Source organism: Microcebus murinus, chromosome 4, assembly GCF_040939455.1.
Source record: "Microcebus murinus isolate Inina chromosome 4, M.murinus_Inina_mat1.0, whole genome shotgun sequence".
NCBI classification, from domain to species: Eukaryota; Metazoa; Chordata; class Mammalia; order Primates; family Cheirogaleidae; genus Microcebus; species Microcebus murinus.
The window spans coordinates 7,095,292-7,110,133 of NC_134107.1; the positions used below are offsets into that span (position 1 = coordinate 7,095,292).

The 14,842-nt window shown below is 61.3% G+C and overlaps 2 protein-coding genes across 4 annotated transcripts; one reads left to right on the forward strand and one right to left on the reverse strand.

Annotated features, from left to right (window-relative positions):
- Nucleotides 1–62: 62 nt before the first annotated feature.
- YIF1A (Yip1 interacting factor homolog A, membrane trafficking protein) lies at nt 63–4,365 on the reverse strand. Its single transcript, XM_012757480.2, has 8 exons — nt 4,145–4,365; nt 3,222–3,433; nt 2,964–3,068; nt 2,758–2,836; nt 1,196–1,253; nt 882–1,037; nt 361–454; nt 63–265 (listed from the first exon to the last, which is right to left on the reverse strand). Exons 1-8 carry the CDS (start codon nt 4,173–4,175, stop codon nt 119–121), a joined length of 882 nt encoding a protein of 293 aa, XP_012612934.1. The 5' UTR covers nt 4,176–4,365; the 3' UTR covers nt 63–118.
- A 2,270-nt stretch (nt 4,366–6,635) lies between these two features.
- On the forward strand, nt 6,636–11,332 carry TMEM151A (transmembrane protein 151A). 3 transcript variants are annotated; one of them, XR_002223594.2, is made up of 4 exons: nt 7,033–7,417; nt 8,353–8,466; nt 8,685–8,796; nt 8,947–9,033. XR_002223594.2 is itself a non-coding variant. In XM_012757482.3 (2 exons), exons 1-2 carry the CDS (start codon nt 6,754–6,756, stop codon nt 10,276–10,278), a joined length of 1,404 nt encoding a protein of 467 aa, XP_012612936.1. In that variant the 5' UTR covers nt 6,636–6,753; the 3' UTR covers nt 10,279–11,332. The 3 variants fall into 3 exon arrangements, 1 of the variants encoding a protein (XP_012612936.1); XR_001152307.2 differs by having other exon boundaries at nt 7,033–7,393; XM_012757482.3 differs by lacking the exons at nt 7,033–7,417; nt 8,353–8,466; nt 8,685–8,796 and adding an exon at nt 6,636–6,825 and having other exon boundaries at nt 8,947–11,332.
- Nucleotides 11,333–14,842: the final 3,510 nt, after the last annotated feature.

Below are 14,842 nucleotides of genomic sequence, written 5' to 3' on the forward strand. Positions count from 1 at the left end.
GCGCAAAGCCTCAGAGGTGTCTGCACCTCCCCGCAGGCCCCAGGAACAAGGGTCAAACAAAGTCAAGGAAATCAAATCTTCAATGTATGGAAAAATCGGTGCCATCTGGGGCCAGGGGTCACCGGACCAGGTGGAAGGTCAGCCAGTATATGATGAGAGGCTGGAAGGCTGCAGCCCCCAGAGTCAGGTAGAGCTGGAGACGCTGCCGGGGCCCTGAGCCGCCCATGCTGTCAGAGCCCAGGGCTGCTGTCCGCAGAGAGCGCACCTGGAAGAAAGGAGAGCTGAAGCTGGGCCAGGAGAGGAAGACTGGTCCCAGCTCTGCCTCCAGGTGCAGGGACGGGAGGGGCAGCCCAGACTCACAATGAAGTACATGAGCGCAGAAGAAGTCCAGGCCAGCACCACGTAGTAGCCATTGCTGCCGAACAGCAGCCCCGTGAGCACGCTGAGGATCATTCTGGAGGCAGGGGGGCATGGGGAGGAGGGGGTTAGTGACCCCTCAGGGTCCAAGCCTGAGATTGGCCCTGCCCACCAGGACCCAACCCAGCCAGACCCCACTCCCAATCTGTCCCCACAGGGACCCAGACCTAAAAAGGATCTGGAAGGCCCAGGCCTAAGCCCCAGGACCTGTATCTGAGACCCAGATCTCTCCCCCATGTTCCCAGGGTGGGTCTCAACATAGCCCTAACCTCCTGCATGGCACCCAGGTCTGCAGGAGACTTCTGGTTCCTCTAACAGAGCAGGGCTAGAGGCCGCGGGGTGCTGAGACACGTCCAGGGTCATGGTTCAAGAGGGTCACAGCTCGAGGCTAGAGCTATGCAGGTCTAGACCCAAGGCCACAGGCTCCTCCCCAGGCCACCTCTCCCCAGTCCACAGGTGCTCACCCCACATATTTGTAGCCGCTGTAGGCCAGCAGGTGGAAGGTACTCAGGTCACTGCGCACGGTGGCCAGGTAGAGGCCCAGGAGCAGGGCCAGCACTTCCATCACCACCCACACCAGCGCTGTGCTCGCACACAGGCCCAGCACCTCGGGGGAGAACCTGTGCCAGGGCGAGCGCAGTTCAGAGCCGGCCATCCTGTGGCAGGGGTGAGGGTGGGAGACTGGGGGCAGCAGGGGACCTGGCACAGGCCCCCTGGGGAGGTAGGGAGAAGAGCGGGGGGGGGGGGGGGTAGGGAAGTAGCGGGGGTTGGCACCAACCTTTTCTGAATGCCCAGTGCCATCCCGGCCAGCAGCACATAGGTGATGAAGGCCATCGCTGCCAAGAGCCAGAGAGACGCCATCAGAGTGACTTCCTCATCCAGAGCCTTCTCTGGGCATCCAAGGCCACTACCACCCCCACCTTCTCCCCATACACCTCCCCTGCATGTCCCAACACAGCCTGACCCCCACATTCGGCTCCCCAGCACCCTGCCTGGGTGCCTTTCTCTGATCAGCCCCTCCCCTGTGAAACATCACCTGATCATTCTCCCAGGACCACAAGCCACCTCCTTCCCTACCCCTGTGCTAGGAAGCTCACCAGTTTTCTGCTGTGTCTCAGAAACTACATCACAGGCCAAGGACACTGCTCATCTCACTGAGGGACTAAACTGATCCTGGTAAGACTGCAGGACCAAAATGCAGGTTCAGTGGACAACCCAGGCTGTGCCTAGTGACCAGGGCCATGGAGATGACCTCACCTCACCCAGCAATTCTAAGTCTGGCCATTGGCACTGGCTACAACTCTGGCTGCCTAGATGGTGCAGAGAACTCCAAGTCTAACTTTGAGCTGTTTTCACGAAAACCCAGGGCCAGTGGGAGCCAGGCTTTCACAGCAGTTTTAACTCACCAGTCCTGTCCTCTTCCTGCCTTGACGCACTAGAACTGATGTGACCTGTGACCACAGAGGCCAAAGTGTCCAGAGTTAGGAACACCTCTACCACCTATAAGCTGTGTGGCCTCAAAGATCTGCAAGTCCCCTCTGAGCCTTGGCTTCAACATGTAAAATGGGGATGCCAATACCAGCCTTACACAGTGGCTACAAGGGACAAGTGGAATGAAGGACTGAAGAACCTTCATCCTGCCAGGATGTCTGGGACAGCTGCCTTCACTGGAGCTCCTCGGAGGGCCTGTCCTTGACACGCTAAGCCCCTCCTAAGTACCCACTGTGGGCCTGCATAGCCGACAGGACAGAGGAGTCAGCTGCAGAGCGGGCCAGCCACAGCCCACATGGACAGGCAGTGCAGGAACCCAGAAAGCAGCCAACACTTGCTCAGGGGCTCAGGAAAGGCTTCCTGGAGGAGGGGATGACGGAGCAGGCCTTGGAAGACGAGTGATAATAATGATGACAGCTAATGTTTCCTACATGCTTGCCATGTGCCGGGTGCTATGCTAAGCAAACATCACCTCACTACATCTCTACGACAACCCTTTGAGATAGGGACAGTTATTATTCCTGCTTTACTAAAGAGTGCAAGTAACCAGCATAATGTCCCACAGCTGGAAGTTACAGAGTCAAGTCTAAACCCAGGGCTCCTGGCTGGGGAAGGATATGGTCCAAGTCAAGAGGCAGGATGGTCTCAAACGGGTGTCCTGGGGACAGCAAAGGCACATTCAGTAAGATCCTTATTGGTCACCCCGCACCATCTAACTGGTGTCTAGCAACTAACTGCCACACCTGAAAAGCACCCAGAGCAGATGCTGAATAATTGAGCCTCTCCCTTCCCATTCATCCCTCAAGGCACAAGTCCCGCCACGTCCTCCAGCCCAAGTCAGAGACTCACTGGGGATATAGAGGTCGGGGGCGTTGAGGTCTTGCCGAGGAGGCAGAGGCACATCACGGCTGTACTGCACTTCCCAGTTCTGGCAGTGGCAGCAGCAGCCAGGTCAGGAGCAGATGAAAAAACAGGAGAGAAGGGGTTTGATGTCTGGAAGCAGACTCTGAAGCAGGATGAGGGAGGCCCCCCAGCTCACCTGGTAGGAAGCTCACCTGGTGTGTGTAGGGGAAGACCAGGAGCCCTAGCTTCTTGGCCACATAGGCTGTGTCCACAGCAAAAAAATACTTGAGTTTGTTCACAGACACAAAACGGTGCAGCTAGGAGGGGAGAGAGGAGGCTGTGGGCAAGCCGAAAGCGGAGCCTCAGGGTGCTCCTCTGTGTGCTCCTTCCCTGAGGAATTGGGCGGAGTCCCATGATGCCCCAGCCCTAGCCAAGAATTCTGCCACCCTTGCCCTGGGGGCAAGCCACACCTCCTTGTGCACCATGTCCTTCCCATGGGATGCGATGGAGCTGCCATAGGCCATAGCCACATTGGCCATTGGGTCCCCAAGCAAGTGGTTGACATTGAAGGCCACATCTGCTCCTGGGGCTGGGTATCCCCCGGGCTGGCTGGAATAACCACCGCTTGTGTCATCGAAGAGGGGAGGGGGGTCCGGAGCTGCCCGGGCCCTGTGCTTGGAGCCTGCGGGTTTGGAAGTATCAGAGTAGGTGACAGGATACCAAGCATACCATACAGGAATACCAAACCACAGCCCTTACCCTAGCTGGGCAGCCCTGCTTGATGTCCTGGGGACATCAAGCAATCAGTGAGGGAAACCCAGGCTGGGTGAAGGGTAGCTAATTCAGAAAGAACTTTGATGAGGGATCTTTGCGAGACATCCTTTGGTAAGTGTAGGCAAAGGAAGAGCTAAGGCAGCGCCTAGAATTGATTGCCCACCTGGGGTTCCTGGGGGTTATCAAGGGAAGTGATCTCTGAATTGAGCAGAGGAGAGCGAGTGCAAGTTTGCCAAGTGCAAGTTTGCCAAGATAATTGAGGGGGCACCCTTGCATAAGCAAAGATGAGAAAGGCAACAGCTGGCTACCCGGAGGCCCGGGACAGTGGTCAGGGACCCCACCAGGGTCTAGCGGAGAAAGGAAGTTCTGGAGGTGGACCCCGTTCCTGCCCGGCTCCCGCACGGGGATCCCAGCTGTGCCGCCACCGCCCGACCTCCGGACTGGGCCGAGAGAGCGAAGTCCGGGCCGCGCTGCAGAGTCTCCCGGGCAGGGGCCGAGCGACGCCCCGCCCCGGGCAGCGGTCGCTCCCTCGGCGCCACTGTCCCTCAGAGCGAGCGGGCCGCGCCGCCGACTCTCGGGAGGGCCCCGCCGCGCTCCGCCCGCCCCGCACCCCACGCACCGTGGGCGCCGTAGCCCGAGTGGTAAGCCATGGCCGCGACGCTCGCTCTCCCCGCGGGCCCGCTGCGCCGCCTGGTGGGTGCGAGCACTAATAAGGAAGCTGCTCCGCTCCCGCGGCACCCACTGAAGTTACTCGGCGGCCCGACACGTCCCCCGGCCGGTGGACTGCAGCCGCCATGTCCGCAGCGTCATCCCCCGCCGCCTGCCATTGGCTCTCCGGCGGCCCGGGCTCGCCCCTCTCCTCTCCCCATTGGTTACTGACGCGCCCTCGCCAAAGCGGATTCGGCTGCAGTCAACATCCGGGCGAGGGATGGGCGGAGCGACTCGAGGCACTCTCGGATTGGACAAGGGACTTGTTAGTTCGCGGTGGGAGCAGCCAATAGATGGGGTAAGGCTGGCGGGTGTTGAGGACTATTCCCGCGCCTGCGCGGTGGGGCACTTGGCGCACCCTGCCACGACTACAGCGGGAGACGCGCGGGGCGGCCCGCGGCGGGCGTCCGGGAGCGAATGGGGCGGCCGGGCTCGGACCAGGCCCTGCCCTCGGGGCCCTGCCGCCCCCTGTCTGCGCTCGCTTTCCTCCCCAGCGCCCCACACTCCTCCCAATCCTGGAGCGGAGCCCGGCAGCCCGGTCCCGGCGGGAGGCCCGGCGGGGCGGCGGCGGCGCGGCCGGGCACGCCCCAGGATGCTGACTCCTCCTCCTCCCGCCTCCCGCTCCTCCTCTCCGCGCGGTGCTGTCCGTCGGCCGGTGCTGAAAACGCGCTCTGGCCTCTGTCTCCGTCCTGGAGACCCCCGGGGGCTTGCTGCTGCGAGGGCCTGGGGTCTCGATCCGCACGCTCCTCCGCGAGCGCGCGTGCACACTGAAAATCTAAGGTTCGAAGGCCCCAGAAGATCCGAAGGCCCAGAGATCGGGTGGCATAGGTGGGCAGGGCCTGTCCCATCGGCTTTCCCACGGTCCTGCCGATTTGGGAGCGGAGGTGTGCTGATCCGTTTTCTGAGGCTGCAGCCGAAACCCCTGAGTCATCGCGGGTCCTGTGGTCTTCTCGAAATGAGGCTCCCAAGCCTCACTCGCAGTTCCGGGGATCCATTTCTCTCCACCCAGGTTCTGGTCACTCCCACCCTCCCTGGGGACAATCTTCAGGGGCCTCGCTCTTACAGACCTTCAGCCACCACTTTCCAGAGAGCACAATCAGGTCCTCTGCGACCTGCCTCTAATTACCTAGTGTCCAGTTACACCAGGTGACCTTCCTGCTTTCCAAACTCAGCCCACGTGGTCCAATCGCAGTGCCTTTGCCCAGTGGCCCCCAACCCCTGGGAAGCCCTTTGCCCTCATATCCACTTGTCCAAAGCCTAGTTATCCTTTGAGAGTCAGTTTATCTCTGCTTCTCAGAGGGACAAAAGGAACAGAAGCCTGACCTTGCGGGTAGTGTCGGGGTGGGGTGGGGAGGCCACACGCTGGGTTCTATCCCAATTTTCCCTGGATGTAAGTTCCATGAGGAGAGGGCCTGTATCATTCTCTGCTCCTACCCTGTCCTCCCGGTGCCAAGCACAGTACTTGCATGGAACATCCGAGTCCAACAAATAAATGATAAACAAACAGATTGAACCTTGGACCGGTCAGTTCCTTTCTCTACCTCTCGGTTCCTCTCCTTCAAATGGGTAAATGTGCTTAACTGAATGGCGTTTGAGTTGCCCTTTGCGCAGACACACACACAACACGAATGAACCCACCCAGCACTGCAGCCCCTGATGTGCCACCCACTGACTGTCCAGCTTGGGGCAAGGCCCAGCCTCCGTCCCAAGTGTGAGATCCGAGGGGCCCTGCGAGCCAGGGAGCAACACTGGGGCCTTGTGTACCTGGGAAGGGTCATCCCATGCAGGACAGAGCCCCGTCCGTCCCCTGCACGGCATGGTGAATGCTTGTGAATTGGATCCAAAACCTTTCTATCCCATTCCTTCTATCCCATTCCTCAGATGGGAAAACAGGTTGGGAGAGGAGCGTGCCAGCCGAAGGTCACGCAGCCCGGGGCGGGGCGGGGGCGGGCAGGGGAGAGCCCCAGTGTCCGGCCTCCAGCCTGCCTGCCCTACGAGGAGCCCAGCACCTCTGCCCAGCCAATGCGACTCATGACGCCTTTCTGTGCTGTAATTGCCCTCTTCCCCAGCTAGCGGGGCTTTAGGGGTGAGGTCTGGGCGGGCTCAGCTCTGGGCCTACCGCTTAGACATGGGGCCCCGCGGGCGCCCACCCACCTTGCAGATTCACCCTCCTTGCTTCACCAGGGAGCAAGACCAGCCCAAGGTCGCGAGCGCCGCGGCCGGAGAGCCCGGGAGTCCGGGCGCCCAGTCGGGGCTCCTGTTCTCGCGGCGGGGGTGGGGGGGCCGCGGTGCCAGGCGCTGCCGGCGGCGCCGCCGGCGCTGTGGGGGCGGGGTCAGCGGGGGGCGGGGCGCCGGGCACCGCGGCCGCCGCCGCCGCCGCCGCGCTCGGGCTCGAGCTCCGCGCACTCCCTCCGTGGCCGCCGAGCCGAGCGGACGCCCCCGGGGCCGCGCCGCAGCCCTGCGCGCTCCCCCTATCATGCCCCGGGCCCGGGCCGGGGCCGCCCAAGCAGCCAGGACACCATGCCCGAGGGCGGCGGCGGCGACGGCGGAGAAGTGCCCGCGCTCGTCCCGGACAGCGAGCTGCGGGAAGAGGTACCGGCGCTGTGCGGTGGGGCCGGACGCGGGCCTGGGCGGCGTGAGGGGGACTAGGGAGGAGAGACTCCCGGGAGAGGGGCTGAGGGGGGCAGTCCCGGAGCCCCTGCGGCCAATGACGTCATCGGGTGCCCTGCGTCCCGCCGGGGGTCCCGGGGCCTAGGGGCCCGCGTGGGGTTAGGGGTCGGGCGTCTGGGCAGGAACGTGGGGGGCGACTTCCGCCCCCCGGCGCCCCCTTATCCGGCCTCGCCCGCCCTATGACGTCAGCGCCCGGCCCCCGGGCGTTCCCATTCCGCAGCGCTGCGGGGATGCTGCCCCCACCCTCAGGGCCACGGGGTCAGGCCCCCAGCCCGCCCCAGCGGCTCACGCGCTGCCCGAGTGGTGCCTGCAATGCAGCAGCTGTAGCAGGGCCTGGGGGAGGGCGGCACGAGGGAGGAGGCGCCTTCCCCTCAAGTGAGGGCCCACTCTGCTGCTGGGACCTCCCGGACGGCCCCTCCTCAGCCCCGCCAGGAAGATCCGCAGCGCTGTGGGGCCCCGTGTGCTGTGTTGGGGCGACAGGGCCTGGACGGTACCTGGAGGCCGGCGAGAGTGGGTCTGTGTGTGTTTGGGTGCAGGCAGCCTGCTGGCGTATGTGTGGTGTGGGTGTGTGAATCGGGTGTGTGCGGTCCCTACACCTCCGGTGGGAGCTCTGTGCCCTGTAGTCAGATGAGGGTCTGGCGGGCGCCTGGGCTTGGGTGTTACCCAGAGGTGTGCGTGTGAGTGCGTCCTGTCGCGGGTGGGGCTCTCCCGCGTGGATTGGGGGGGTGTCAGGTTGCAGTGGGGGGTGAGGAGATGTGCTCCATGGTCGTGTGAAGGTCTGCTGTGTCTCTGGGCTTCAGTGTGTGACGTGTATGTGCGTGTGTCTGTCTGTCTGTCCTTGTCTATGGTGCTGTGGCTGTGGGGGTTTGTACTCTGGGGACAGGTGAGAGACTGGTGCTTCCTGGATGAACAGGCTGTGAAGAACACGTGTTGGGTGTGGGCGAGTGGGAGGGTGCATCCGACTGGCCCGAGGGTCAGGGTGGTGGTGTGCACCTGTGGTGGGTGACAGGGGTGCAGGCTGCCCTGGGCTGAGCTGGGGCGGGCCCTGTCCTCTTGGGCCTCTGAGGCCTGGTGGGGCTGGGGTGGGAGATATGGCTCCTTAACCCACCTCTGCTGTCTCCACTTCCTGCCCACCTCTTCCCTCTCCATAGGCACCTGGGGGCGAGGAGGCCAGGCTGGCAGCCCCGCCAGGGAGGGTGTGCCAAGCCCTCAGGGCCAGGGAGTGGCCCCTGCTGCCCGGCAGCTGTGTCCTTCCCCCGCGCAGATGGGGAGTGGAGGACGGCCCTCCATGTGCTCCCCACCCTGAGACTCACACCTCCCCCGTTCCTAGCGCTCCCTCTGCCTTGCTGACTTAAAAGCCTCTCCCGAAAGTCTCTTGCCATCTCTACTGGAACAAGGGACCAGAGGGAGTCTCGGGGTAACCGTAGCAATATTTATTCCCACGGCCAGACCCTGTGCTGAGATCTTCACACACGTTATCTCGTTGAGTCCTCACAGCACCCCCAGTTTGCAGATGAGGAAACTGAGGTCCAGAGAGGATGAGGGACCTGCCCAAGCCACACAGTGAGTGATGGAACCAGTTCCCCCCTCAGACCCCTGCCACGCTAGCCTCCCAGACCACCAGGACCAGGGATCAAGGCCCAGAGAGGGTAGGGGTGTGGCCAAGGTCACACAGCAAATGAGGGCAGAGCCAGGACCAGAACTTGGTTTTCTCAACAGCCAGTGGGGGGATGGGGGGGGTCCTTTCCTCTCCTGGCAGAGGTGAGTCTGTTGTGTCCTAGGTGCCCTTGGCTGACCACTAGCAGAGCACAGTGGAGGACAGGCTTAGGGCGGAGAGGCCTGGGTTCGAATGGTGCAGTGCCACTGTGACTTAACCAGACACGTGAGGCCTGGGTAAGTGGCTCCGTCGCTCAGAGCCTCAGTTTCCTCTTCTGCAAAGTGGGGCTCATGGCATCACCTTCTTCACTGGGGTTAAACCAAGTGGCAGGCATGACTGATGGGCCCGTCCTGACACACGCCTCCCTTCTCTCTGCCCACCTGCAGCAGCGGCCCCTGAAACAGTCCCTGGGAAGCTCCCTGTGCCGCGAGTCGCACTGGAAGTGCCTGCTCCTCACGCTGCTCATCCACGCCTGTGGGGCTGTGGTGGCCTGGTGTCGCCTGGCCACCGTGCCTCGGCTGGTCCTGGGGCCAGAGGCAGCCTTGGCCCGCGGGGCCGGGGGCCCGCCACCCACCTACCCGGCCAGCCCCTGCTCCGATGGCTACCTATACATCCCGCTGGCCTTCGTCTCCCTCCTCTACCTCCTCTACCTGGCTGAGTGCTGGCACTGTCACGTGCGGTCCTGCCAGGCGCCGCGCACTGACGCCAACACCGTGCTCGCCCTGATCCGCCGGCTGCAGCAGGCGCCGCCCTGCGTCTGGTGGAAGGCCACCAGCTACCACTACGTGCGGCGGACGCGCCAGATCACGCGCTACCGCAACGGCGACGCCTACACCACCACGCAGGTCTACCACGAGAGGGCCGACAGCCGCACGGCGCGCGGCGAGTTCGACTACTCGGCGCACGGCGTCCGCGACGTCTCCAAGGAGCTCGTGGGCCTGGCCGAGCACGCGGCCACGCGGCTGCGCTTCACCAAGTGCTTCAGCTTCGGCAGCGCCGAGGCCGAGGCCTCGTACCTCACGCAGAGGGCGCGCTTCTTCGGCGCCAACGAGGGCCTGGACGACTACCTGGAGGCCCGCGAGGGCATGCACCTGAAGGACGTGGACTTCCGCGAGTCGCTCATGGTCTTCGCCGACCCCCGCAGCCCGCCCTGGTACGCCCGCGCCTGGGTCTTCTGGCTCGTGTCGGCCGCCACGCTGTCCTGGCCGCTGCGCGTGGTGGCCGCCTACGGCACCGCGCACGTGCACTACCAGGTGGAGAAGCTCTTCGGCGCCAGCTCGCCCCCTCCGGGCGCCGCGCCCAGCGGGCCCCCGCTCTCCCGCGTGGCCACGGTGGACTTCACCGAGCTCGAGTGGCACATCTGCTCCAACCGGCAGCTGGTGCCCAGCTACTCGGAGGCCGTGGTCATGGGCGCGGGCGCGGGCGCCTACCTCCGCGGCTGCCAGCGCTGCCGCCGCTCCGTCAGCAGCAACTCGCTGCCGCCCGCCCGGCCCAGCGGGCCCCGCCTGCCCTTCAGCCGCAGCCGCCTCTCGCTCGGAGCCGGCGGCCGCGCCACGCCGGGGGTCTTCCGCAGCCTGAGCGGGGGGCCGCTGGGGCGCCGCGGGGAGGACACGGAGCCCCTGGAGAGCCCGCCCTGCTACGAGGACGCCCTTTACTTCCCGGTGCTCATTGTCCATGGGGACAGCGGCTGTCAGGGGGATGGGCAGGGTGTGCTCTGAGAGCCTGCCGCCCCGGAGTGGCCCCTCCTGGCCACGCCAGCACAAGGTTAGATGCCTGAGCAATTGCCCAAAACAGGAGGGAAAACAGACCAGCCACACAGAGGGTGCGGGCGGGGGCCCTAAATAGACTAAAATGCAGTGACCTGTGGTCATTTTGGGGGGAATGGACACCACCCAAGTTGAATCTCTGAACCGTCCCCAGCATGGCTTCCCCCCCAACACGTTCCACCCCCTGTGATGGCAGGTGATCTAGCTTGGGGGCCTCTCACACTGGGCAGGGAAGGAAGCTTCCAGAAAGCCTGGAATGGGGAGGAGTCCTGGAGACAGCTGCTGCCTGCAGCAGAGGGCTGCCCACAGCCTCTTCCCTGCCCAGGCTGAGGCGGCATTGGAGCCCTCAAGCAACCTAGAAGCACAAATTGGTGGTTTGGGCCACGCCCAGCTGGGCTGGCCTCCCTGAGTCTGAGAGCTGGCTATGGTGGCACCGCGGCCTTGGCCCCACTACCACCCAAAGTTTCCATCCTGCTCCCCAGACAGAGCCCTTCCTGCCCACCCTCCACCTCTGCTCAGGGCCAGCACCCGATCTGGCCCCGCCCTGGGAGCCTGGCTCTGCCCCACGCCCATGCCCACTGTAACTCCCGGTGCCTGCTGCACCCCCGAGTCCCACTTCCCTGCAACCTGGGGTGCCTTCTTAAGACCCCACCATGGCCCCCACTTCCCCCGTCTCTGCTCCTGCCTTCCGAAGTCCGTGTCTGCCTGTCAGGCACACACACACCCTGGGCTTGTCCCCTCATCACGGCACAGACTTCCCAGCTCCTCACCTTCCCGATGGTCATAGGGGCCCAGGGCCACAGGGTATCTGAGGGCTCAGCCTCGTTCGCAGCCTCTTGGACGATGCCCTTGCTCCCCCATGGAGGCCCCTGCCCAGGGAATGCTGCTCCCTCCCCAGGGAGGAGACAGGAGTCCCTTCCCTTCCAACTGAGCGGCCCTGAGAGGGGCCGGTGGGGGAGGGAGAGGCAAAGAGGACACAAGTTAAATAAAGGTGTGACGTGGAGGCTCTTCTCAGTGCATTCCTGAGTGTGGCACTGGCCTGGGGCACAATGATGGGTTCTGGGAGGGGACCGGAGTTGCGCTCCAGTGTTCCCAGGAACAGGGTAAGCCGAGAAGAAGGGACCTCCCTGCCCAGCCTGGGGCCTCTGAGCCTCAGGCTTGAACTGCTCTGAGCAGCCCGAATGGAGGCCATGTCCGCTGTGGCCCCTCTCGCAGCTCAGCAGGGGTTCTGTTTTCTGCTTCTGGGCATGCAAAGGACCAAGGGATGGCGGTTGGTCCCCTGGTGGCTGTTGACTTCAGTCTGTGCAGGACTGGGCACTGAGCAAGCTGGAGGACACGAAATCAGAAACAGTCAGACCCAAGTCGGGGCAGGCTGGCGTGGGGTCTGAAGATGGAACAACAGGGGCAAAGCAAGGCCCCACTCCCTGAAGAATCTCAGAAAGGTTCCTGGAAGTGGCATCTTCACGTGTGCGGCTGTGCTGCATCCACCTGAAGAAAGGGCACCTTTTTCTAATCCACACAAAGGCACCATGAGGGCCAGTGGTGGCCCTAGAATTGTGCTGAGAACGGGTGGATCTCCCAAGCAAAGCCAGGGCAGAGGGTGTTGAGGCAGCAGGTGCTGTCTGAACAAGGGCCTGGCAGCAGTGCGGGAAGCAAGACATGGGGAGGGGCAGAAGCAAAGAGCCAGGGGAGAGTAGGCGAAGCCATTCATGCCAAACCCCAGAATCCGTCATTAAATGGAGCAAACTGGCGCATGGAAGGTGCCCGAGCAGGGAAGTGATAGGGTCAGGGCCCCCTTCTGGCCATTCAGCCAAGTCCAGCTGCTTGCTGGCCACATGGGGAGGGTGGCATCAGAGACCAGAACTTGCCCTGTGCACCTGCCCACTACCTCACCTCTTTGGGAGTGAAGTCAATTCATTTTTCAGAAACAACTTAGGTGGAAAGCCCCGTGGTGCCCAAACATTCAAGAAGGCCACAGTGGGCAGGGGGCCAATGTGCTGGTTCTAGCTCCTCCCCGTGGGGAAGTTTCCCTTATCTATCATTCTGCCCTAAATCCCGAGCCACCAACTGCCCACTGGCCACCATCCATTTTCCTCCCTTTCTCAATAACAGAATCCTAGTTTTACAGCAGATGGCAATGAGCCCAGCCTAAAGAGCAACATTTCCAGTCTTCCTTGCATATATGGTGTGACTATATTTCTTAATTCTAGGATATGAGATATAAACAGAAGGTGTTGGAAGGAATTTCCAACAATGTTCCATGAAATAGAAACATATTGGTGAAGGCCATTTTTGTCCTCTCTGCTACATCCTACATTCAGCATGTGTGACAGCTAGAACTCCAGCAGCAATCTTGGATCAGGAGGAGACCTGGAAAATTGTAGCCATGTGCAGAGAATGGCAGAGCAACAAGGTAAAAGATCCTGGGCTCCTGATGACACCACATGAGCTTCCGTATCCTCCCTGGGTTGCCTACTCCAGCCTCCAATGACAAAAGAAAGAAACTTTTTTTCTTTTTGAGACAGAGTCTCACTCTGTTGCCCCAGCTAGAGTGCCAACAGCCTAGCTCACAGCAACCTCAAACTCCTGGGCTCAAGGGATCCTCCTGCCTCAGCCTCCCCAGTAGCTGGGACTACAGGTATTCGCCACCATGCCCGGCTAATTTTTTTATGTATATATTTTTTAGTTGTCCAGCTAATTTCTTCCTATTTTTAGTAGAGACGGAGTCTTGCTTTTGCTCAGGCTGGTCTTGAACTCCTGACCTTGAGTGATCCTCCCACCTCGGCCTCCCAGAGTGCTAGGATTACAGGTGTGAGCCACCACACCCAGCCAGAAACTTTTATTAATGGTTTGTTTAAGCCACTTTTTTGGTCTTTGTTACCAGCAACCTTTATTAATTATCTACTGCTGCATAACAAATTATCCTAACCTTAGTGGCTTAAAACAGCAATAAAAAGTTATGCTCTCTCCTGGCTTCTGTGGGTCAAGAATTCAGACAGGCCACAATGAGAATGGCTTATCTCTGCTCTGTGGCATCTAGGGCCTCTGCTGGAAGCCTCAAAAGCTGGGGCTGGAATCATCTGGAGGCGTGTTCACGCCCGTGTCTGGCGGGGGATGCTGGCTGATGGCAGGGCGCCTACCTGGCGCTTTTGGCGGGAACGCCACACAGAGCGTCTCCACAGGGCTTGGGCTTCCTCATAGCGTGGTGGCTAGGTTCCCAGGACAAGTGCACCGAGAGGGTGGAAGCTGTATTGCCCTTTCTGATCTAGCCTCAAAAGCCACACAGCACTGCTTGTGCCCTTTCCATGGGTCAAGGCTATTATGAGGGCCCACCCAGCTTCAAGGGGAGGGAGCATAAGAGGTCACCGCTCCGTGGAGGCTTGTCAACATCACATTGTAGGAATAGCACGTGGGATGGGAGATGTTTATTGGTGCCCGTCTTCAAAAATGCAGTCAACCACTGAGCCAAACACGATGCCTAACCCGTCTGACCTATGCCTCTAGGGTGGTCTGCAGAAACGAACGCCACCCTACTTACGAGGCTGCTTTAAGGGAGGAGGGTGGTGACGTGTCAGGCGTGGGCCTACCGGAGGCAGAGACCTGCTCGGGTCATTCACTGGGGCCCTCAGGCCTGGGGTGGATTAAATACAGCCACCAAGTCTTCGCAGCTCCTCTCCTCGAGAGGCGGACTCCGTTTCCCTGCTCTTTAAGTCTGGGCTGGCTTTGTGACTTGTTGTGAGGGAAGTGACGTTGGCTTCTACCTTTGCCCTCTTGGAACCCTGAGACTGCCAGGTACGAAGACGCCTGACAGATTTGAGGCCAAGTGAGGGAGAGCCGAGGCCTCGGCTTCCAGATGTGGCACGGAGGCCACCCTTAGACACTCCAGCTGCAGTCAAGCCACAGGTGCCCGTAACCTCAGGAGCGACCGCAGGTGAGGCCAGCCCGGCAGACAAACCAAATGCCATCCGTCCCCGTCTAAACTCAGCTCCCTCTGTATTCCGCCGTATTCCAACTTCAGGCTAGAGGTTGCGATTTTTAAACTTCTGTATGCATGAGTTTCTTTGTTACCTGTTTCTTCTATTAGAATTAAAGCCACGGGAGGCAGATGGCCACCGGTGCAGACTCTTGAGTCAGACAGTGTCCTGGCTCCGCCACTACGACCTTAGTGGCCCTGGGCGAGTCATTTAGTCTCTCTCTCTCTGCCACAGTCTTCTCATCTGCAAAATGGGAGATGACCATAGAACCTCCTTACCAAAGAGGGCTGTCATAAGGGTTAAATAAGGCACCATGCGGCCACGCTTAGTCTCAGACACAGGAAGTGCTCCATAAATGTAGCTATCAACATCATGAGCACACACGACAAATGGGCACACCATATTACACACACACACACACACACTTCACCGGCAGCCAGCGCCCGGCACAGTGCCTGGGACACGCTAGATGTCCCGTCGATATGTGTTCAGTGAATGGTTCCTGAGCTCCTACAGACACCTCTGCCTCCGTGGGGTTAGCA

Excerpts from the sequence above, each read along its gene's own strand:
- YIF1A (XM_012757480.2), bottom strand. The coding sequence starts at position 4,175 with ATGGCTTACCACTCGGGCTACGGCGCCCACG. Across the intron at positions 2,837-2,963 it reads TCTTCCCCTACACACACCAG|AACTGGGAAGTGCAGTACAG; the intron begins GTGAGCTTCCTA and ends TGCCACTGCCAG. Across the intron at positions 1,038-1,195 it reads GCACTGGGCATTCAGAAAAG|GTTCTCCCCCGAGGTGCTGG; the intron begins GTTGGTGCCAAC and ends GCCCTGGCACAG.
- TMEM151A (XM_012757482.3), top strand. The coding sequence starts at position 6,754 with ATGCCCGAGGGCGGCGGCGGCGACGGCGGAGAAGTGCCCGCGCTCGTC. Across the intron at positions 6,826-8,946 it reads ACAGCGAGCTGCGGGAAGAG|CAGCGGCCCCTGAAACAGTC; the intron begins GTACCGGCGCTG and ends GCCCACCTGCAG.